Source organism: Ovis canadensis, chromosome 4 (genome assembly GCF_042477335.2).
Source record: "Ovis canadensis isolate MfBH-ARS-UI-01 breed Bighorn chromosome 4, ARS-UI_OviCan_v2, whole genome shotgun sequence".
Taxonomy (NCBI): domain Eukaryota; kingdom Metazoa; phylum Chordata; class Mammalia; order Artiodactyla; family Bovidae; genus Ovis; species Ovis canadensis.
The window spans coordinates 107,780,459-107,803,768 of NC_091248.1; the positions used below are offsets into that span (position 1 = coordinate 107,780,459).

General features: G+C 39.8%; 1 protein-coding gene across 2 annotated transcripts; it reads left to right on the forward strand.

Moving 5' to 3' along the window:
- The first annotated feature begins 50 nt into the window (after positions 1-50).
- CALU (calumenin) lies at positions 51-23,061 on the forward strand. 2 transcript variants are annotated; one of them, XM_069588320.1, is made up of 7 exons: positions 51-167; positions 7,577-7,808; positions 12,860-13,053; positions 16,766-16,932; positions 17,136-17,196; positions 19,008-19,207; positions 20,704-23,061. In XM_069588320.1, exons 2-7 carry the CDS (start codon positions 7,588-7,590, stop codon positions 20,806-20,808), a joined length of 948 nt encoding a protein of 315 aa, XP_069444421.1. In that variant the 5' UTR covers positions 51-167; positions 7,577-7,587; the 3' UTR covers positions 20,809-23,061. The 2 variants fall into 2 exon arrangements, with proteins under 2 accessions (XP_069444421.1, XP_069444420.1); XM_069588319.1 differs by lacking the exon at positions 12,860-13,053 and adding an exon at positions 12,593-12,786 and having other exon boundaries at positions 58-167.
- The last annotated feature ends 249 nt before the right edge of the window (positions 23,062-23,310 follow it).

A 23,310-nucleotide genomic window follows, 5' to 3' on the forward strand; every position in this document is an offset into this window, starting at 1 on the left:
TGCGCGTAGGCGGCGGGCTGGCTGATGATTGGTCTGGAGGCTGCCGTCGTGGAGGACAGCGGCGGGGCGCGGAGCCGCTTCCGGCTGGGCGGGGCTTGCGCGCCAGAGCTAAGCCGGTGGGAGAGCGGCGGCAGCGGCAGCCTGGGCAGTGGGTGCGACGGAGAGAGGTAGGTACCACGGTGCACAGTACCTCCGCCGCCGCCGCCTCCCTTTTCACTTTCTTTCTGTCTTCTGGGCCTCGCTCTCGGCGCGGCAGGGCTTCTTTGGCTCAGGGTCCCCGTTTCTGTCCTCTTGTGGTTCTGGGGCCTGACACTGCTCGTGACTGCCCGGCCCTCGGCGTGCAGCCTGGATTGGAGGCCGCCGCTCGCCTTCCCGCGCGCTCTGGGAAGGGGCCTGGGGCCCTGAGAGCTCCGGCTCCCCGCTCTGCATCTTGTGGGGGTACTGTTTTGTTCCTTGCTTGCCACGTCCTCTGGCTGTGGGCCCCACCAGTCACCAGGTCTCTCATCCTAAAGGGTCACGCTTGTTTGTCTCCTGAAGGTCGGAGAGCAGTCAGATAGCGTTATTGTTACAGCTCCGTGCCACTTCCCACGCTTGGGCCTGCTTGTGTCCGCCAGCTCCGCCCCAAGGCCACATCCCGAGAGGACATCTGCATCTGCCAAGAAAGTCGTGTTCGCTGACTTGGAGGGTGTAGAAACGAGGGGGGAAGAAAGCATGCAGACCTTATGTGCTTTTTTAAAGAAAGTTGTCTATAATTTTAAAGAAAAGACGAATATCTGTAGCATGTTTGGCTGCATGCCTCGGTCAGCGATGGAAAATAGTTTTAAAAAACTCCAATAAGATACTGTATTATTACATGGTTTTGTTGCTTCTAGACCCAGATTCTAGTTCTGATTTTTAGCATGCTGGGTTCATAAGTAAACTTAATTCCCTACAGCTGCCCTGATCGAGTCGAGTGATTTTCAGTTCCAAAAGGTGCTTTTGCTTCAAGGCAAAAAGCTCCCTGGATCCCCTGCTAAAACTTTAGTAGGAGTTTTGATCTGAAGTCCTAAGTGTATAAAGTCCCAGAATAATGTCCTTGAGAATTGAATTGCAGTCACTTCCTGGCATGAACCATAAAATACGCATGAGTTGGAAATAAGGTTTTTTATGATTTGTTTTTGTAGCTGAGAGGTAGAGAACCATAGGATTTCTGAGTATAAGTTTATTTTTTTGCTATAGAATGGAACTTGACACAAGGCACATGCACGTTTGACCTCGTTTGATAGATTTAGTTAACCAAGGACCAAACGATGGTCATCGCTGAAGAATTTATGTATATCTAGTACTATTGCGGCTCCACACATAACCTGCAAATTGTGTTTGTGTGGAGCGAAGATGAGTTTGTGTATCTTGGCCTAAATCTGAGATTTACAGGGATTCAGGGATATCCAGCAGGACTGTTTTGAGAATCACTAGGAGAAACACGAGCTAACAAAGAATGATCGAGTATGCCTGAATGGCTAGTAAACTTATAATCATCACTGTTAATGTAATCACTTGCCTACATTTATCCAGTGATCTGTCAAAAGATATTTAGGGCATTTTCTGTATATTGCATCAGTATGAGAGATCAGTTCTTTGATTTTAACACACGTTTTCCTCTGTGTGTGGCACATGCATTTCCTCTGGTTGTGCCAGCGGTGTTGGAAGCACAGAGGGGTAGCCAGGAATAGCTACTGGAGATGCGTGCTAGGCCATAAGATCCTAGTTTCAGTCTTTCTATGAACTCTTAAATATGGTTGTTGTTGATGTTGTAATTTATGTATTAGAGTTAAGACAGCTGAAATAGCACTTTTTTTGTTGCTGGCTGATGACCAGATCCAGTAAGGGGAACTGGGGGATGGGGAGCACTGGTGGCAGGCAGGAGCTATATTGTTGCCAAGTACAGTCCAACTAATGCAAGAAAATGTGTTACTATACAAAAAGCACAAGACACAGTGTTAGAGACTAGGAGGATGGATGCTCAGTCAGTCATGTCTGACTCTTTTCAACTCTATGGGCTGTATCCCACCAGGATCCTCTGTCCTTGGAATTTTCCACTCAAGAATTCTAGAGTGGGTTGCCCTTTCCTTCTGCAAGGAATCTTCCTGACGCAGGGATCAAACCAGCAACTCCTCCATCGGCAGGCAGATTCTTCACTACTGAGCCACAGGGAAGTCCGTTAGGGATTATGCTGCTGCTAAGTCGCTTCAGTCGTGTGCGACCATGTCAGACCCTGTGCGACCCCATAGACGGCAGCCCACCAGGCTCCCCTGTCCCTGGGATTCTCCAGGCAAGAACACTGGAGTGGGTTGCCATTTCCTTCTCCAGTGAAGAAAAGTGAAAGTGAAGTCGCTCAGTCATGTCCGACTCTTAGCAACCCCATGGACTGCAGGGATTATAGATGAGTATTAATTTATATTTAGCTGAGACCCCTGCCTTCCTAAAGTACATCTATAGAGGAGCTAAGGAGACAACTTGAGATAACCTATGATCATTATTGTGGAGTGGTACAAACAAGTTCTATAAAGTTCTTTAGAGGAATATATACAGACCACTTGAAGCTGGAGTGATCATAGTAGATAGGTCGTTTCATCTAGGATTTTAAATTGTTTTTTTACATCTGGCACTAAAGGAAGGTTGAGCTAAAATAACTACCAAATTCCCAAGAATTTTGTACCTGTTACATATGCACAGCAAAATTACAACTAGAAACCAAAACTCCTGCCCCTACATTTTACATAGCTTTCCTTTGGCAGTTAATAATTTATTGAAGTTTCATCAGCCAAAAGGAAACCTTCATTCTCCCAGGGTTTCTTGAATTTATTTTTTAAGGAAATTTTTTTTACTCTGCAGCAAGAAAAATTTTAAGTTTGCACTGGGTTGCTTTGGTTATAGAATTAATGAAACCTAAGTAGTAGCCATTTCAAAGCTTTTCTCCTACAGCCAAATTTTGCACTTTTATATACTTGGCTAGCTTATAAATGTATACCCTCAGTCACACAAATGATTTAATTAGAATGTATTAATGAACAGTTTGTTCCATTGATTGCTAGAGAAATGCTGAATAAATGGTTTGTCATTATTATAACTCTCATCAAATCATGAAGGGTGAAGTTATTACCTTAGTATGATCCATTGGTGGTACTAAAGTCTGGAAGTGAAGAATGTCAGGTAGATCCCCAGGTGGCTTTAATTCCTAGACCTTATAACAAGAACTTTAGTATTGTTAAATTACTATCAGACTCTTGCCCTCAATTCCCAATTGAAGTAGACACTTAAGCATTGAGATTCCGATTTTGCTGCACTATAGAGGAATGCCTCCCCCCCTCTCCCCCCCCTTATCCAAGTCACAGATCTGGAATTTTACCACCACGCCCATTTTTCCCACTGTTAACACTGAGCAATGGGTCTTTGGTTAACTAGAATAACTGTGGGGTCACTCATTGTTAATGTTCTTGAGAAGCTGAATTTAATCCAAACCTCTAAATTTCCCTGAATCAACTTAATTTTAACTGTTCTATGACCAGCGCATTTTTATTAAAAATGACTGGGAAGAAAATGAGAAATGGCAAGAATTTAAAGCTTCCAAATATTTTTTTGAATGGGTAAAACTGATTCTTAAGGCTATCATTGTTACTGAAAGAAATTCAAGTTTATGCTATTGCCTCTCTCTCCTTATAAATTTACTGGAACAAGTCATGAAAATAACTTTGTAGGAAACCATTATGGCTGACATAGTGGAAAAGTATGGTAGTAACTTGATACGTTTTCTGTTCTAGCCCTTTATTTATGTCTCTAACATGGCACAATGAAATAGAAATATAATACAAGCCACATATGTAATCTTAAATTTACAGGTGAGGGACTTCCCTGGTGGTCCGGTGATTACGATTCTGCACTTCCACTGCCAGGGGGCATGAGTTCAGTCCCCAGTCAGATTCCTGCTTGTGGGGGGCGGGGAGGGGGAATTTTTTTTTTTTAAGTGAATATTTAAAACAAGGGGCTTCCCAGGTGGCATAGCGGTAAAGAATCTGCCTGCCAATGCAAGAGACGTGGGTTCCATCCCTGGGTTGGAAAGATTCCTCTGGAGGAGGAAATGGTAACCTACTCCAGTATTGCTGCCTGGAAAATCCCGTGGACAGAGGAGCCTGGTAGGCTACAGTCCATAGGGTCACAAAGAGTCAGACATGACTCAGCGACTGAACATTTGTTAATAAAGCGTGTGAAATTAATTTAAATAATTTATTTAATCCAGTACATACAAAAGTACCATTCTTTTATCATAAAGTATAACATACCACATCCTTAATTCACACTAGCCATGTTTCAAGTGTTTGGTAGCCACATGTAGCTCTCATCCTGGACAGTGCAGGTCTAGTTGTCTGGTTTTGTTTTTCTTTTAAGAAAAAAATTAGATGCAGTCAGACATGACTTAGCAACTGAACAGTATCAACAATTAAATGTTACCCTTGGTGAGGGAGGGGCCGAATTTGAATGAGAGAAACTTATGAGTCATTTGAAAAAGGGAAGTGGGAAGATGAATTTTTCACAACCATTGATTTACCTTTAGATCATGTCTACAGTCCTTTCTCAGAAAAGAAAAAACAAGAAAAATCTGAAACAACCTAACCTACCACCTAAGATAAATTAGAAGAAAACAAAAGCTAAAGTCAGCAAAGAAAGAAAGTGTTAGTCGCTCTGTCGTGTCTGACTCTTTGCAACCGCATGGTCTGTCCTTGGGATTCTCCAGGCAAGTATACTGAAGTGGATTGCCATTCCCTTCTCCAGGGGATCTTCCCTGACCCAGGGATTGAACCTGTGTCTCCCGCATTGCAAGCAGATGCTTCTTTACCATCTGAGCTACCAGGGAGGATGGGTAGAGTCAGCAAAAGGAAGGATATAATAAAGATCAGAGGCAGTAGAGATTCAAAAATAGAAAAAACCAAAAGCCTTTTTTTGTTTCCCTATTCTTTGAAAGGGTAGACAAAATTGATAAACCTCTGGTCAGGCCCATCTAGATCATGCAGTAAAAAGCCATACAAGCAAGCTATCGTGATGGAGAAAAAAGGGTCTGTTAGCTTTCTATTACTTGGTTTCAGTTTGGTTGAAAAGAGAAAGATGCTTCAGAAATAACTGTGCTGATGTAGTTCCTCACGAGCCTTGTATAAGTTGTTCTATACTTTCTTCACATCTTTCCACATTATATGTCCTTTGTCTTGGGAGATACCCTTTGTTTCTAATGGACATTTTTATATGTATGGATTAAAATACATTTGGTAGTCTTTTTTAGTGTCTGTATTCATAAAACAAGAGCCCTTTTGTTGAAAGTTTCTAACAGCCAAGGGGGCTTCCTCGGTGGCACTAGTGGTAACAAACCCACCTGCCAATGCCTGAGACGGAAGAGACACAGGTTCAGTCCCTGATTTGGGAAGATCCCCTGGAGGAGGAAATGGCAACCCATTCCATTATTCTTGCCTGGGAAATTCCGTGGACAGAGGAGCCTGGTGGGCTATAGTCCATGAGAGTCAAACATTACTGGCAGAGTCAAACTCTCTACTAAGCACAAGCACGAACAGCCAGGAGTTGATATACGTGGGCATGAAAAGTATATTTTTAAATATCTACTAAAGTACAGATTTTTCATTGCCCACTGCAGAGAGATGAAGGTGAAACCATTGCTTTGTCTGGTAGGTAGTCCTTGGTGATGTTTTTAGGTACTTTCAGTAGTCGGTAGAAACCCAGATTGCAGGGAGACAGTAGGTGGTTTGGAAACAGAGACGAGTTTCTGGACACCGTGTGAGTGAAGGAACAGGGAAGAGCACGCTTGAAGTAATATGCGGTGTGAGAAAGACTGATTTTGGATTAAGAAGACCTGAGAAGTATTGATTGACAGAATGAAGGAACCTGTAGAGGGGCAGGATTGAGTTTAATTGTGAAGGGAAAGGATAGAGAAATGGATAAATGATAAAGCTGAATCACTTGGCTTTTATGCTGACCTTCTTCTTTTATCACTGTATCAAGATGTTAAGTCTCAATCTTAAATAGTTTTCCCTCTAAATCCCAGTGAGTCAATCTGTTACATTTCTGTATGTTACACAGTAGCAAAACTTTACACAGTATCCCTCCCAGGCCCTGATAGTGTTCCCAGGTTTAAGCATTAATTTATATTATAACAATGGCGGTTTGCAAAAGCTGTCACGGTATTATGCAAGAGTTGGTAGGCTGTTATTTTGGGGATGTAATTAGTAATTAATAAAATTTTCCTAAATGTGAGGTCACTTTGTTAATAGGCGTAAGGAAGATACTATGACTCTTGATTTTTACTTGATTCTGTAAGCCTTTAATATCATAGCTATCATTTGAATATGTCACAGAATAACAGGATAAAACTCATTCCTTATCTCTAAAGAATTTTATTTATCTAAAGAATTATTTGTAGTTTGCAGTGAAAGTTTCATTTTGTCCTAAAATAGATACTCACTGTGACGTTTGAGAGAGCCACTAAATCTAATTTTCTCTCTACTGTTCCACTGATCTGATTGATTAGTTCAATTATTGAAGTAGCCTGGAGTGTTTTTCTCCTTGGGCAGTGTTATTTTACTTGAAAAATAGCATTTGTGTCTTAGGAATAATTATGTGTTTTTTCCTTAAGAATAAATATGTCTCCTTTTCCAGTCGGGAGAAGTGGCTTGAAAATGTATGCTACCTAACAATGAAAATAATTTTTATCATATTGTTTAAAAAGTACACACAAAAAGGTAATGTACTCGTTTAGAAAAAGGAAGATAGCACAATAGAGCACAGTATTAAAATTTACTCCATCCCAGCCTCACCACCCCACTGCCATCTCTTCTTCAGCCTAGGGCGTTGTTGCTATTTATAGATAGATGTTTATCCTTCCACACCATTTTTCGTGCATATATATATTTTATACAAATATAAGCAACCTGGAGAGGTTAGTTGATGTTTGCTTTTTCTATGAATGAGATCTTGACATTGTTTTGCAACACGCTTTTGTTGTTTTCATAGACTTTGCTGGAATGTGACAGTCACTATACCTACTTTGTGGTGGTAGTGGTGGTTTAATACGTATTTACTAATTCTTTGATTTAGTTCATTTTTCATTTTTTAACCATAAAATATCATCATCGATTAGAGCATCTTTGTATATGAATTTGGGTGTTTTGATGGAATAGCATGCAAAAACACTGATAAGCTTTCAGAAGCATGTGCATGCATGCGCGCTCAGTCACGTCCCCTCCGTGTCCGTAGGTTCGTTTTCTGTGTCTGCATAAAGGGAGACTACTTATAAGATGGATGTTCCTTGTAATTCCTTGTTCCTATAATTCCCTGTCAGCCTACAATCAGATGAAGGAAAGTGGTGAAAATTTCTCCGAGTAAAACTAGAAAGTCTCATATTCTAGCATACTTTTTTATGGGTTAAATAATTGTATTTAGGATAATGTCAAATTGATAATTTTACTGGGTCTGAGCTTTTAATCTCCTGTTTAATTCTTAAGCATGCTGAGTGAACTACTTTTCTTTTTTCTTTAAGATCTGATTATCATGGACCTGCGACAGTTTCTTATGTGCCTGTCCCTGTGCACGGCCTTTGCCTTGAGCAAGCCCACAGAAAAGAAGGACCGTGTACACCATGAGCCTCAGCTCAGTGACAAAGTTCACAATGATGCTCAAAGTTTTGATTATGACCACGACGCCTTCTTGGGTGCTGAAGAAGCAAAAACCTTTGATCAGCTAACGCCAGAAGAGAGCAAGGAAAGACTTGGGTAAGGTGCCAGCTCTCAGGGGGCTAGTTAGAATAATGACCTTTCTTTATAAATCAACTCATTCTTTTTTTTCTCTTCTATCTCAGTCACCCAGTAAAGCTGTACTGAACTACATCTGCTGAAAGCTAACCACAGAATTGCTACCGCTAAAATTTAATCTCTTTCCTCATTTCTCCATTGAATGACAGTTTTTACCTCATTCTACAAAACAAAGTCATTTATGCATTAAAGTGCCAGATACTGTAGGACTCAGCTTAAACCACATCATCTTGATCCCAAAGGAACATCACATGGGAATTTTCTCAACACTGTTGCTTTTAACTTTTAAAAACAGTCTGTGACCTCTTTGTTGTTGACCATGCCAAGTCTTTGAGTGGATAATAAACTGCAAATTAGACCCCTGGACTGACTAATTTCTGTAGTTTATGATTTCCAAGGATGTCCTTCACCCTCTTTGGTTCATTCTCAGGTATTTGCTTAATTAAAAGCAAAACCAAATCAACCTTGGCTTTCACAAGGTTGTATTAAGCTGTGCTCTTAATGTCAGAGTATGCGTTGGCTCTTGCAGTAAACAGCTGGGCCATAGTCAGGTTCTGTAGCTGTCTCTGAAGGCATCTTTTTACCTAAATAGTTGATGGGGTAGAATTCCAGCTGATTATTTCCGAGGGTCTGAGAATGTCTTTTTTAATTCTTTCAAAGGCTTGCTTTTTAAGGAAATGCAGGTTAATTGGTGAACATTTTCTCCTCAATGAATAGTGGCCATCTGTGTAGCTTTCTGAACTAAATTTAACAGAGTTGTTGGAAAAGTTATACCCCATAGGTGATTTCCAGAAATATTTTCCCCACGGATAGTGCTGTGATTAGAAGACATTTTGGGTTTGCTTTGAGTGGTACTTTAAAATAAATTTATTCTTTCAGTGAGTTATCTGCCAACTGAAGGATACAGTATTCTTAAACACTGACAGAAATAATCAAAAGATTTTGCCGTGTAGAATGAGAAACTTCCCCAAAACATTGAAAATAGAGAAAACAAGCGCATCCAAGAGAGTCTTCTATTAGGTTGTGTTTTAACTTTGAAGGACTGTGCTCACTTTTAATCTCCTAACTGTGCTAACATTCCAAGCTGAAAATAGGGGTGCATGAGGGTGTTCTCAGTCTTCATGTCTTGCCTGTTAATAACATGCATGTCCAGCCTAGATTTTGGTCTGCACACATCTCTGCAGAATTACTGTCAAATAACAAAGGGCCTCTAGGCTTGGTGTCAGTCAGTGTTCTGGCCCTGAGAAGGTATTGGAATTGCTCTGCTAACAGCCTTCAGTAGACAAAAAAACATTTCTTTTAGTCCTCAGTAAATATCAAAAGTTCAGCATGTGCACAGACTCCATATTTGATAAGAATAAGATGGGTAAAATGATGTTTTTCCTGGAATGTGTGAATGAACCAAGTCCGGTTTGCTTCTCCCACATGTGGAGATAATAACAAATAGCCCATTAAGGTGATATACTGTTGAAAGCAAGAATTCCAAGTGAACTTTTTTTTCTTTTAAATTAGCTTACTATGGCATTTTTGAACATTGGTATGTGACTGTACACGAGAGGTTGGGTACGACAGTTTCCCCTTTCCATCTATCTAGGAGGCCAGTAATTATTAGGAAATAAGATCATTGTTTATACCTCTAGTTGCAAAAATTCACTACTATTTTTAAATCTTTAGTAATAATATCTAAAAAGCTACAGGAAGCACTTAAAAACAATTTTAACATTCAGGTTTTAGTTTCTTTTTCTTATGAATAATCAAATAGAACATTTTTTCCTTGTGTATTTTCAACCTTACCTCACCCCTAAGCAGTCTAAATATACTTAATTTTCATTTATGTGTCCTTCACATGATGATTTATCCAATTTGAGGTGGTGGGCCTTAGTAAAATTTTCACTTATTTTGATATAGAAATGAAGTAGAGTGGTTGATCATCCTTTTTTGGGTCACAGGCCCAATCCCTTTGGCAGTCTAATGAAAGCTAAAGTGCAAGTATATGAATATATGTAAAATTTTGCATGCTGAAAATTTCTGGAATATTTTGAACCCTCCTGGAATCCTTTTATTGACCAAGGTTCTTAAAAAGCCAAAGGATTTGGCTTTACGCCTTTTGAAATGTAGAGGCATATGTCACCTCTTAGAAATGACATAATATCCACTTAGTGCATTGTGTCTGTCCTAGAGTAAATGCTTATTTAGTGGCATCATGCGTTTGTAGGGTTCTCCAGTGTCATAGAAATACAATACCATTAGCTTTATAAATTAACATGGGCTTTTAAAGATCAGAGTTTAGAGCTTCATGCCAAAAATAGGCCGTGCCCACTTCCAGTGTACTTTGACAACTGCCTGTAGGCTGGTTAACTAGAAAGATAAGGATAGCTTTTTTATTTTTAAATGGTTGCATGGTTATTTTTACTGTTGTTTTTAAGATATGTGACAGATGATATGTGGCCCACAAAGTGAAAAATATTTATGACTTTTTCAGAAAAAGTTTGCTAATGTCTGAATTGAACCATTTGGGATATTTCTGTTGGGATGAATAGAATAGCATTCAGCCAACTTCATTAGGAAAAGCCCATCTTAAAAGAGTCATATGCCTTTTTAATCTAAGTGATGCTTCTCTTTAGGCTACTAATAATAGTTTAAAATTTTCTTTTGGCAATAAGAGAATTGCCTTTTTTCTCTTAACAGTACAGTGGAACTCTTGGTAGCCAATGCCTTTCAGACAAACTGGATTCTATTATAGATAATGTAGAGGTTTTTGAACAGGTAAAACTTAATCTGTTGGGGCTTCCCTGGCGGTCCAGTGGTTAAGATGCTGCACTCCAGTGCAGGGGGCATGGGTTCTGTTCCTGGTCAGGGAACTCAGACCTCTCATGCTGCACAGCACAGCCCCCCAAAAGTAAGAAAAGCTAATTTATTGGTATTGTCAAGATTCTACAGATTCAAGTTGCAAAAAATTTTTTGTCCTGTGTCCATGTAGATACAGAAGGGTATTTGAGGTGACTTCTTACTATTTTAGGGGGCTTCCCTGGTAGCTCAAACCATAGTCTGCCTGCAATGCAGGAGACCCAGGTTTGATCCTTGGGTCGGGAAGATCCCCTGGAGAAGGGAATGACAGTCCACTGGAGAATCCCATGGATGGAGGAGACTGGCAAGCTACAGTCCATGGGGTTGCAATGAGTCAGACAAAACTGAGTGACTAACATTTACTTACTGTTTTACCTTTTTAAAAAAATATTTTAGAGTAAAAACTGTAAGATTCTCTGAAGGAAGATGCTTGTTAATTATAGGATTTAAGTAATAGATAATCATGGCTAAAAGCATATCAATATCAAGGTGAATTTGTGTCTCTTATATTCTCTGATTCTAATCACTTTCCAATGTTGTATTCATAAGAATACAGATTGGGAAACGACATAAGCTACCAAATGACAGTCTTTTTCAATCCTGCAAATAACAGAGCATAGGGGTATGCCAAGATTTCAGTTCCAATAGAAGTTTTTTTTTTAACAGTAGAAAAATTATTTATTAATTCTTGACCCTTGAATTCTTTCTAAAATATTCCATGTGATGAAATAAGTGTGCATAATGGACTTCTACTGTGTCAATTCCATTAGAAGTTTTGATTTAAAGTTCTTGTGACTTGATCCTCCCTACAAAGGGCCAAGGGGTGTTTACATGATCTTTTCCTGGCTCTCTTAAAAAATGTAGTCAGTGAATATTACTACTCTTAGGCCATTAAATAATTGGTGTGTAAAATTGTAAAAAAAAAATTCTTGTGACTTTACATAGGCAGTCTTAGCTTCTATAAGTAAGCAATTGCATTGTTAAACAGAAGTCTTCATATCATGCACATATTTTGAAGTCCTTAAGTCTTTTCAAAATGTCTGTTATTAGTATGACATTGCTGGAAGAAAGAAGCTTATGAAGCACAAAGTATATTCATTCTTTAGCCTTGTAGTGTGGTTTATCATCTGCACCCTAACCCTCTCAGCTTATTAACATTCTCATAATCAAGGATGTACATTCTTACCACATTACTTCTTCAGAGCTCTCTGTTTTTGTGGTTATATGTAAAAATCCAATTCAGTATAGTCTGTAATAACTGCTAGCCTTTTTTTTTTTTTTTAATGTATAAGCATGCTTATGTCTCTGTACCTATTTTGGGGTTTAAAAGAAAAATCTTGACTTCAGGTATAAGTGATCCTGGAACTATTTTTGATACCTTTATATTTTTAGCAAAGGCGTTTTGGTTTTTAAAAAAACTGCTTTTTTTTTTTTTTTAAAATCTGGTTACAATTTTTGAATTTTTAGAAAACCAAGTCAGTGGTTGTGATTATTTACCCAGAAATAGAGATTCTTCTAAGAGCAATAAAGAACAAATATAGAAATTTGCATGTTGTTTGATACTAAGAGTGAAGAACCCAGATAGGAAAGGATATTCACTCCAAAATTCTGACCACTGGCTGAGACCTGCCTCTTAGGGATAGTCCATAGTTTGCTTTTGGTTCCAAGTATACCATCCATGGACTGTGCTTGTCTTATCTGGATGACTCATTTCAGACCAGCAACAGGCACTCAAGAGAAAAATTTTCAGTTGCCCATCTGGCAGTTTTGTTTTGGAGACAATTTTTATTTCCATCCTTTAGCCCTGGGCAACACCCGTGGCCATAGCACACATCTGGCTAAGTCCAGAGCTTTGTGTCCTTTTAACTTCTTGCTGGATTTCTCTGCATTTTCTACAGAAAGATTGTAAGTAAAATAGATGGCGACAAGGACGGGTTTGTCACTGTGGATGAGCTCAAAGACTGGATTAAATTTGCACAAAAGCGCTGGATTTACGAGGACGTAGAGCGGCAGTGGAAGGGGCATGACCTCAATGAGGACGGCCTCGTTTCCTGGGAGGAGTATAAAAATGCCACCTACGGCTACGTTTTAGGTAGGTCCCTACTCTCTGGGGGAAAAAGCCTTGTGGAGCCGGCACCTTGAAACGTAACTGTTTTGTCTTGTAGAATGATTGTAGATAAAATAGACGCGGATAAAGATGGGTTTGTGACGGAGGGGGAGCTGAAATCCTGGATTAAGCACGCCCAGAAGAAATACATATATGACAATGTTGAAAACCAATGGCAGGAGTTTGATTTGAATCAAGACGGCTTAATCTCCTGGGATGAGTACAGAAACGTGACTTATGGCACTTACCTGGGTAAGGGGCAAGGTGTCAGCCTGGTGGAGACCATGGTCTTGAGTCAAAGAAACAAATGGGTCAAGCAGTGAAGGAAAGGAAGAAATCACACTTATCTTAGATAGTTTGATGCTGTGCTGATTCTCCTTCACTTTATTAATTTTGAATTTGTATATTATGTATTTTTAAAAATTTGTTTTATTTTGGTTTTCTAAGGTCTGACATCTTTTACATCTTTTAGCATTTCAGATGTATTTCCCCATTTTTTTCTTGCTGTCATCCCTCAAAGAGACCATTTTTGGAGTAAATTCTCGTTCAAAAGGCTGCATTGTACCAACAGTGCAAAGCAGGAGGCTTTGAGATGTCTCTTGACATGGTCATATTGAAGCGTTGGACCTGAAATTTAAACCAAATTAGATTTCTTTGTAACTGGTGAGAATAGGAAGAAAATTACTGTCTTGCCTTGCTAAAATAAAGGTCAAGTCTAATGGCTTTCCTTGATGAAATTTAACTATTTCAATATGTCTGCTTACTGAAGTTTAGAAATGAGTATTTCCCATTTGTTTTCTCTGACACATGAGTTTATTAGCCTGCTTTGCAAATGCTTCGAGGCAAATCAATGTGACTTTGATTGCTTTTTGTTGATTTGGTAGCTTGTATGCTTGGGCCACCTGTTAGTAATTTTCTTTTACTTATTCCACTTGCCTGCTGTTAAATGCTAGGTGGCGATCTTACCAAGTTGATGACTTAGAGTGTTTTTGTTAGTGATATTCCTCTTTTGTACGTGGTCACAGTTTGAGATGAGACAAGAATGTATAAATGTTATTTCTTGCATTTTTACTCTGGAAATTAAATAAATTTCTGGGTGAAAGCAGGCGTTCTCCATCACTGACTAACAGACAATGAATGTATGATGGTCTGTTTCCCCCACTGGAGAACCAGCTGTCCATGTTAATTACAGGACTGCATGCATTTCTGGTGAACAGATTTTTATTTCTGTATGGGGCTTGTTCTCATTCCTGAGACAAGAGCGGCCACCTCTCTCATGCTTGACACTTAGCCAAGAACCAAACATATCCTTCTCCCAATTAAGAACACGTGTATCAAAAAGTCAGTGCAGATAGAGAGACAACCATGCTTCTTGCTCTCTGGCTGAGACCCAGAGCTTCCTGATGTGTTTGGGATTAATTATAAATACAAAGCACTGGTTAGGCTATTGGTGATCTCAACAGAATGATGTGTTAATAAATCTCAGCTCAGACCTAGGTACTTACTGTCCAGAAGGAGTTTTAAACTCTTTTTATGATTATGTGCATACAAATCTGTTGAGAGCTTTGTTACCTCACAGGGCCAGTGATTCAATGTAATGAGTATTTCTACTGACTTGAAACTCTGCATAAGCTGAAGCACTGGCTAGAGAAACAATGTCTTTATAAGGCATCTTTCTCTGGCGGCCTAGGGGTGGACAATGCTGGGGTAAGGAGGCGCCTTCCAAAAGTGCTGAGGAGTTTTTTGTGAAAATGTGTTCTTGACTCAGTTGAGTTAAGGTACAAATCATCTTAGCTTCTAATTAGGGTCTGTCTTAATATCTGCTTTCCACAAAAGGGACGTTAACCCCGTCTCTGCCACAAGTAAAATATGAGATGCTAAGATCTGTCCTGCCTATACCAAAACCAAAACTAGATCACGAGCCTACCCTTCACTGTGTGCAAGCCAGCTGGCCCAGTAAACTGGTGCTTAGGATAGATAGGGCACTGAGCAGTGATGATAGGCATGCGAGTTTAGTCATCAAATACAGTTCTGTAGCTTTCATCCTTATATATGTGTATGTGATCCTAGTCACCAAGTTTTACCTAAGGAAAGAAGGGCTCTCAGTTAAGAATCTACTCTTAATATGTAAGTTGCCTTCTGTTATCTTATTTATGTTACATAGTTTGTACTGATTATTTGTTTAGAAGAAATGACTTAGTATCTGAGTGAGGTAGTATTTTCCTTAAATTCTCAGTCTCTAATCTATTATGGCTTTGAGTATACACATAGGGTCCCCAGAGCCCCAGTTTAATCAGTAAACTGTCTTACTGAATTTTGACCCTCATCAAAGAATGAAGCTTCAAGTTGCTCAACTCAAAATAGAGCAGTAGTTTATTGTTGTTGTTTTTGACCATACTTAAAGTATGGAAAGATTGAACTACAATATCGAAACTCAATAGTGTAGTGTTAGTAAGGGGCCCTGTGGGTTTGTTTGTTAATAAAAACTAGTGCTGTATCTTTTTTTATTTGATCAATATGTTTTGGGAACAGTCATTTCTTACCTTTAATGTGGTGACTTTTACTTTTCAAAATATCTTCACATGCTATCTTATTTTGGTCCATAGAGCAACTCAGATGGAAAAGTTTTTGTTTTTCCCCCTTTTTTGCCATGAACGCCTTCACTTTTTTTCAATTTAAAGTTCATTTTTCTAGATTCTTATGAAGTGAAGTGAAAGTCACTCAGTCGTGTCCGACTCTTTGCAACCCCAAGGACTGCACAGTCCATGGAATTCTCCAGGCCAGAATACTGGCATGGGTAGCCTTTACCTTCTCCCGGGCATCTTCCCAATCAAGGAATCGAACCCAGGTCTCCCTCATTGCAGGCAGATTCTTTACCAGCTGAGCCACAATAACTATTGCTTGTGCAGTTCAACATCCTAACAGGTCCAAATTCAATTTGGTTGTAATCTAATATTTATCTTCTGTAACAGATTTGTTGAAGTATAATTGACATACAGTTTATCGCACTGCACATATTTAAAATGCACAGTTGATGAGTTTTGCCATATGTGTATGCATCAGTGAGCCCCTCACTGTAATTAAATATTTCCATCACCCCCAAAAGCTTCCTTGGTCCCATTATAGTCCTCACCTTCCTTGTGCCCTGTCCCATGGTATCCACTGATCTGTTTTCTGTAACTTGATTTGTTTGCATTTTCTAGAATTTTATAAAAATGGAGGAAGTGGGGGTAGTGAACAGAACTTGTATCTCATGGTATATTTCTGAATTAACCAAAGAAACTAAAATGTGACCTTTCAGAGTGGTGCTGTTCTGGTATTGAATCCAGATGGCCTATAATGAGAAAGAAGGCCTTTGATATCTGGCTTCCTAATGAGAGCCTAATGTTTAATAAATGTTTAAATAATGTTTCATAAACATAGCAATAGTTAACATGTATTAAAAGCCAGCTCTGTGTCAAGCAGTGTTCGAGGCACTTAACTTCTATTTATTTGCTTGTTTAACATCGTAACAATCCTGTGAGGCCAACTCTATTACTGTCTGTATTCTGCAGATGAGTAAATTGAAGCACACTTAAGTTATTTGTCCAAGGTCACATGGCTAAGAAGTAGTAGAGTTAGGATTCAAACCCAGACCCTGTGACTTTAGAGCCACTGCTGCCCCTTGGATATAACTAGAAAACTGAAGCCCTCTAGTAGCCTTGATATCGATAACAGTGAAGCATTTATGTAACGGATCACATAGGCCAAGAGCCAGGGTTCCATGTTGAATTTACATTCAGTTCAGACCTGACTCTGTAGTCTTTGATCACCAAAACTGAATGTCTTTATACTGCTGTAGTTTTCCCTGAGTAACCAAGTTAATTCTTCCATGCTAGGTATATTGTTCTTGGAAATTGATTTCCGTACATTTTCATGTTTTCTAGAAGTCTTTTAAGATTGGACCTAAATTTTTGTTTCCTAGATGATCCAGACCCTGATGATGGATTTAACTATAAACAGATGATGGTTAGAGATGAGCGGAGGTTTAAAATGGCAGACAAGGATGGAGACCTCATTGCCACAAAGGAGGAATTCACAGCTTTTCTGCACCCTGAGGAGTATGACTACATGAAGGATATAGTGGTACAGGTGGGTAAGAGTGAGGATTCTCAGGGGAAACTTTCTCCTTTTGTTGCTTACTCTCTTTCCTATGGTTTAACCATACTTGAATATATATACATAAACACATATATACGTGTGTGTTTATTTTAATGAAGCACAGTTTCTTGTCCTAAATAATTGCCTGAACTAATTCATCCAGATACGAGATCTAAGTATTCTCTTCTGTTTAGGAAACTATGGAAGATATAGATAAGAATGCTGATGGTTTCATTGATCTGGAAGAGTATATCGGTAAGTCTGTTTCTAGTCTGTTTTTCTTAGAAGAAGCTGGGAAACGTTGGAAGATATGTCCACCAATAAAAATAATCTGCCCCGTGGGTCAGCTCTTAGCACATCATTAACTCAGACCAGCATGGGAAATAGTGGGTCATGATAAAGTATTGAGTAGCGCTGGCCAATCAAAATGTGAATGTGAGCCCCAAATGTAATTTTAACTTTTCTATTAGCCACATCAAAAATAATGAAAAGAAACAGATGGAATTTACTTCACATGTGTATTTTATTTAATCTAACATTCCAAAATACTATAATTTCCACGTTATGAAGGGTTATTTTTTTTCTCTTTTCACACGAGTCTTCAAAAGTGTATTTTACACTGTAGCACATCTCAGTTTAGACTAGCCACATTTCCTTTCCTCATAGCCTGATGTGGCCGGTGGCTGCTGTAGTGGACTGCACTAGAATAGCGCATCCCAGATGCCCTATGGAATTGACACTGAGGAGTTGTAGGGAACCTAGACTGGTATTGGGAAACTAGGGAGCAGAACAAGAGAGACACTCGGGTGAGTAAGCAACCAGGAGTTGTTGGTTCCTCTTCGTCATTCCTTTTCACTGTATTCTGTTTGTATTTTCTGTAGAGGTTTTCTGATTTGTTTCCTTTTGTCCTTTTCTTGGCCATGCCATGCAGTTTATGGGATCTTAGTTCCCCAACCAGGGATCAAACCCCACCCTTGGCAGGGAAAATGTGGAGTCCTAACCACTGGACTGCCAGGGAATTCCCAGTTGTTTATTTTAGATGCTATACCTTCAAGGCAGTTTCTCTCAAGTACAGCTTTTTTCTTTTTTTTTCCACCATGCCACCGCTGGCGTGTGGAATCTTAGTTCCCCAATCAGGGATTGAACCTACATCCACAGTATGGAATCTGAACCACTGTACCACCAGGGAAGTCCCTAAAGTTATTTTTATTATCCTCAAAAATAATTGCAAGATTTTCCCATTGCTTTAAAAAAAGGAGCTGCCTCTTACCAAGTAGTTGACCAAATTGTTTCACAATTCATGTGATGGAAAGTAGCATAAGACAATGCCCATCATTTTAAGAGATATATTATAAAGTATACTTAGGCATTGGTTGTAGACAGTTTGACTGTTCACATTTACAGACACTTGTTACATCTCTCAGGTTTTCCTGAGGATTTACAACCACATCTGTCTAAAACTAGTGGTCAGGTTAATTAGCTGCCTTGTAGTGAAATGGAACGCGGGGAATAGGTGTCTTATGAAAGTTGGTCTTTACCTTTCTTGACGCTAGTCATCTGCCTTTGTTTCTGCATTTTAAAAAACGCTTAGGGCTGCGCTGAGTCCTCGCTGCTGCACGCAGGCCCGCTCTAGTTGCAGTGCCTGTGGTGGCCTCTCCCACTGCAGAGCACGGGCTCTAGGCAAGCGGGCTTCAGCAGTTCGGCTCTCAGGCTTAGTTCCCCCATAGTAGCACATGGGATCTTCCTGGACCAGGGGTCAAACCCGTGTCCCCTACGTTGGTAGATGGACTCCTAACCACTGGACCACCTGAAAATCCCAGTTTCTGCCTTTTTTTAAAACAGTTCTCTTTGCTCATATCACTCAAGAGCAATAGCTTGAAATATTCTTTTTGCAAGATCATCAGGAAAATGCCTTACTTCATAACATCTCTCCAACCTAAAATACCCTTATAACTTCTGTGAGGTTCCAGACTAATGAGTGAGGAAGAAAGGTCAGATCAGATTTTCATGGGGCAAGCTTTGAGAGAAGACATAGCCATCTTATGTATGGATGTCTGTTCACACAGGTGATATGTACAGCCACGACGGAAATGCTGATGAGCCAGAGTGGGTCAAGACGGAGAGAGAACAGTTTGTTGAGTTTCGAGATAAGAACCGTGATGGAAAGATGGATAAGGAGGAGACCAAAGACTGGATCCTCCCCTCAGATTATGACCATGCTGAGGCAGAAGCCAGGCACCTGGTCTATGAATCAGACCAAAACAAGGTAGGTCTGACCAGGCCCAAGCAATCTAGCAATGGTCCAAGTCTGTCTCTAGGGGATTGCTTAAAAAATTCCTATTAACGTACATAGAGCGTGTAAGGTTTTAATTAGTCTAAGTCTGCTACGGAGCTAAAGTTGGCAGCTGAAACTTACAGGGCAGCACTAGCTCTATGCTCCCTCATTTTAGAAATCCCTTTGCCCAATGTTCTTAGCGTTGGAGGAATTTAAGGCTCAGCAAGAGCCTCTCGATATAGCCTGTGCCCAGCGTGCCTCATCCACTATCTTTGGAACCCCAAGAAATTTTCTTTGCCTTTTTGTTGTTATTTCCTTGGTTCTTTTACCTTTTACAGGCTCACTTTGCCTACTCAAAGCTGATTATTTCATTCTTAAGTCAAGCATGCTTGTTGTAGCTTATAAATCAGCTTTTCTCTATTATAATTCAGTTCAGTCGCTCAGTTGTATCTGACTGTTTGCGACCTCGTGGACTGCAGCACGTCAGGCTTCCCTGTCCATCATCAACTCCCAGAGCTTGCCCAAACTCAACGTCCATCAAGTCAGTGATGCCATCCAACCATCTCATCCTCTGTCGTCTCCTTCTCCTCCTGCCTTCAGTCTTTCCCAGCATCAGGGTCTTTTCCAGTGAGTCAGTTCTTCACATCAGGTGGTCAAAGTATTGGAGCTTCAGCATCAGTCCTTGACCAGTTATCTCAGAAGGCATTTGGTTCATTGAAAGAGTGGTGTTACTACTGAGCCCTGTCACCTTTTTCAGAGAATGTCGTCCTAGAGCAGACTGAAAATCAGTCTAAAGATGGGGGGGTTAGAATTCTGAATGTTCTTTGGTTTAGATTAATGTTTGGTTTTTATGTAGTTTCTTATCGTTGAGCCTTTTTAAGGGTCGGTCTGTTTTGCGTTCTTGCTCAGTCTCTTCAGTAGCCAGGTGCTGAGACATGAGGAAAGGAAACTCGTGTAGTCATCCCTTGGGAATCTGGCCTGGCTAATTCTTGAGATAAGATCTGGACCTCCATTAGGGGTTCTGTCTGGAATCTGATTGGTAGCTAGGGCATTTTGGAGTTGAAAACTATGCTTGATAGTAACAGATTTCATTGTCCCTGTTAGACAGTGACTTGATTGACTTTGAAGTATTTTTCCTGGCTCTTGTTAACTATCTCTTACCGATATCTAGGAGGTATCCCACGTTTTGCTGAAAAGGGAGCATTTTCTCCCCAAGAAATAAACCCGTACCGCTGGCGTTGACCTATTCAGATGTATTATTTTCATCCTTTTAGCTTTCTTGATAAGGAAATATATTAATTGCTTTTTTCTTCGTGTGTGCGTGTGTTGGGGATGGGCCATGAGTACTGAGTTCACATTTAATTTAGTGGGAATTAGAATCTTAAATCTTGGCAATTCTTAGATCCCCTATTGTATGATAGCAGTGTTTCTGAATTTGAAATGGGAACTTTTATTTTGCCTCAGTTCACTGTTCTTTCTGCTTTTAGGATGGCAAGCTTACCAAGGAGGAGATTGTTGACAAGTATGATTTATTTGTGGGCAGCCAGGCCACAGATTTTGGTGAGGCCTTAGTACGACATGATGAGTTCTGAGCTGCAGACAGAGGAACCCACATTTCTTCAAAATAATTTATTTTTACAGCTTCTGGTTTCACATGAAATTGCGCTACTGAGACTGTTATTACAAACTTTTTAAGACATGAAAAGTTGTAACAGAAATGATCCCGTCCCCATTCCTCCTCCTCTCTGAGGGACAGGAGGGAAACCGTGCTTCTGAGGAACAACTCTAATTAGTACACTTGTGTTTGTAGATTTACACTTTGTATTATGTATAACATGTGTGTTTATTTTTGTATTTGTTCTCTGGTTGAGAGTATGATATGAAGGATCAACATCCTCAACTCACACTTGTAGGCAAACATTAGCCCTTCACTCTTTCTCAACCCTTATCATGTAATTTTTTATAATTTTGATTTAAGTTTAAGCCTGAGATCAATAAGAAATGTTCAGGAGAGAGAAAAGGGAAGAAATATTCCCCACAATTTATATTTAGAGAGATAACACTTAAACTTGCCTATTGAAAAGTATATTTCATAAGTAGTAGGGGCCACATATTCCATTCAGTTGCTTCATGTCCAGGTCCTAGCATTATCTGGGCAAGGACAGATCCCTGTGTTATAAGAAAGCTTGAATCGACTTGATTTCATTCATCGTTTTTTTCCCCCCCTTCCCTGTGGGACTAGCTGTTTGCTAATTTTGTCAAGCACAGCTGTGGTGGGAAAAGTTGGGGCCAGTGTCTTGAATATCAATCAAGTAGTGAGTGTGATCTCTTTACAGAGATATAAATAGAAACAGCTGGAAAACTAAAGAAAAAATCCAAGTGTTCTTAGGGCACATGCTTTTTTCTGGGTGTGCATCTATTGAAGTGCTCAAGCCTGTCTTTATTCAATCAGTCAGTGCCCCATTCAGTTCCTATTCCCCAAGTGTTCCAAGGAACTAATCTTGATTTCACTGCTGTCAAAATGTGCTCCTTTCCAATCGTGTCATTGAAAGTGCCTTTAATGAGAGAAATGGTCACTGAATGAGGATTCTCTTAAGAAACCCTAAGATAAAGAGAAAGTAGATGATTTGGACCACCTTAAATGAAAGCTTAGAACCTCCTGTTGTGGTGGGGATTTTTTTCTTCCCTTTCTCTTTTGGACAGTGGTTCAATAGCAGTATTAGTTAGGGGCTTGGTTGCAGTGTTCTTACCTTGTGGGCTGATTTCTGAAAACCACATGCTGCTGAATTTACCAGGGATCCTCATACCTCAGAATGCTAACCACTTATCTACCAGGCCTGTTTCTCTGTCAGCTGAGGAGGCTGAGCTAAGGCTCAGAGATGAGAGGGCTCTTTGGTTTGAGGACCGTCGCTCACCCTTCCTGCCTTTGACTCATCCTTCCCTATGTCCCCATCTCCCCGCTGCCAAAAAATGTTTATCATGGATCAACATTGCCAATCCTTATCAAAGAGAGGGACATTGTAGAAAGAGCTGAAGAAACCACCTCTGTTCCCAACTCACCTATATTTTACATAACAAGAAACTGCCCTTTTTTGGTCCCTTTCATACACATGGACCTCTTTTGAGAAGAATTATGTATTCCAAGTTTTTAGCCCTCAGGTTACTAAGACATATATATATATATATATAACCTTTATTATTTCATATATCTTTCTGGATAATACATTCAGGTGGTGCTGGGTGATTATTATAATCTGAACCTAGGTCTTCCATAATCATGTTCAGGTGGGCTACTTGGCCTGGTAAAAAGCCAGATATGTAACTTCACCCTGGCCTTTGCTCTTGAGAGTGGATACATTCTTTGAACCCCAGTATAAGAAAATGGGAATTCTCTGCCTTCCAGATTCCCCATTTGAATTGTTAAGAAGACCAGGAATGATTAATAATGCCACCAACCCTGGCTTGGAGAGGGCACAGCACAAATTGTGTGGCAGGAGAGCCTCGCAGGTCACTAGGTGCAGAGAACCCAGGCCTCACGTTAAAGTCATGCACCTAGAAAGCAAACCTCCATCTGCTAAGATAGCAATTTCTGGATGCTGGGTGCTCATCAATAAGCATTTGTACTCTAATCTCTAATGACCCTCCTGGATTTTTTTTTTTTTTTGGTTTGAATCAAGCCTGAGGCTGGTGAACAGTAGCTACACACCCACATTGTGTGTTCTGTGAATGCTAGCTGTCTTGAATTTGGATACTGGTTATTATTTTTTATAGAGTGTAAACCAAGTTTTATATTCTATAATGCAAACAGGTACCTATCTGTTTCTAAATAAAACTGTTTACATTCACTGAAGGGTATGTATGTCTTTTATTTTCTTAAGAAATGGAACTCTTGCTTAGAATTATGGGGTTATAAAATGTCACAGAAAATGGACCTCTCCTAGAAGGTTTATCCCACCCCAACCCAGAGAAGTTGCTACCTTCTCCCAAATTGGTTACTCTTTCCTTCTATTCCTGAAATCTTTAGCATCCTTATACAACCGTAACCTTTCTCGGCTTCTTTTAGGCCATGTAACTGGAGAGGAGCCCAGCTGCTC

Coding starts and splice junctions, on each gene's coding strand:
- CALU (XM_069588320.1), top strand. CDS start 7,588: ATGGACCTGCGACAGTTTCTTATGTGCCTGTCCCTGTGCACGGCCTTT. Junction 7,809..12,859: donor GAGAGCAAGGAAAGACTTGG/GTAAGGTGCCAG, acceptor TTTGTCTTGTAG/AATGATTGTAGATAAAATAG. Junction 19,208..20,703: donor ATGAATCAGACCAAAACAAG/GTAGGTCTGACC, acceptor TTCTGCTTTTAG/GATGGCAAGCTTACCAAGGA.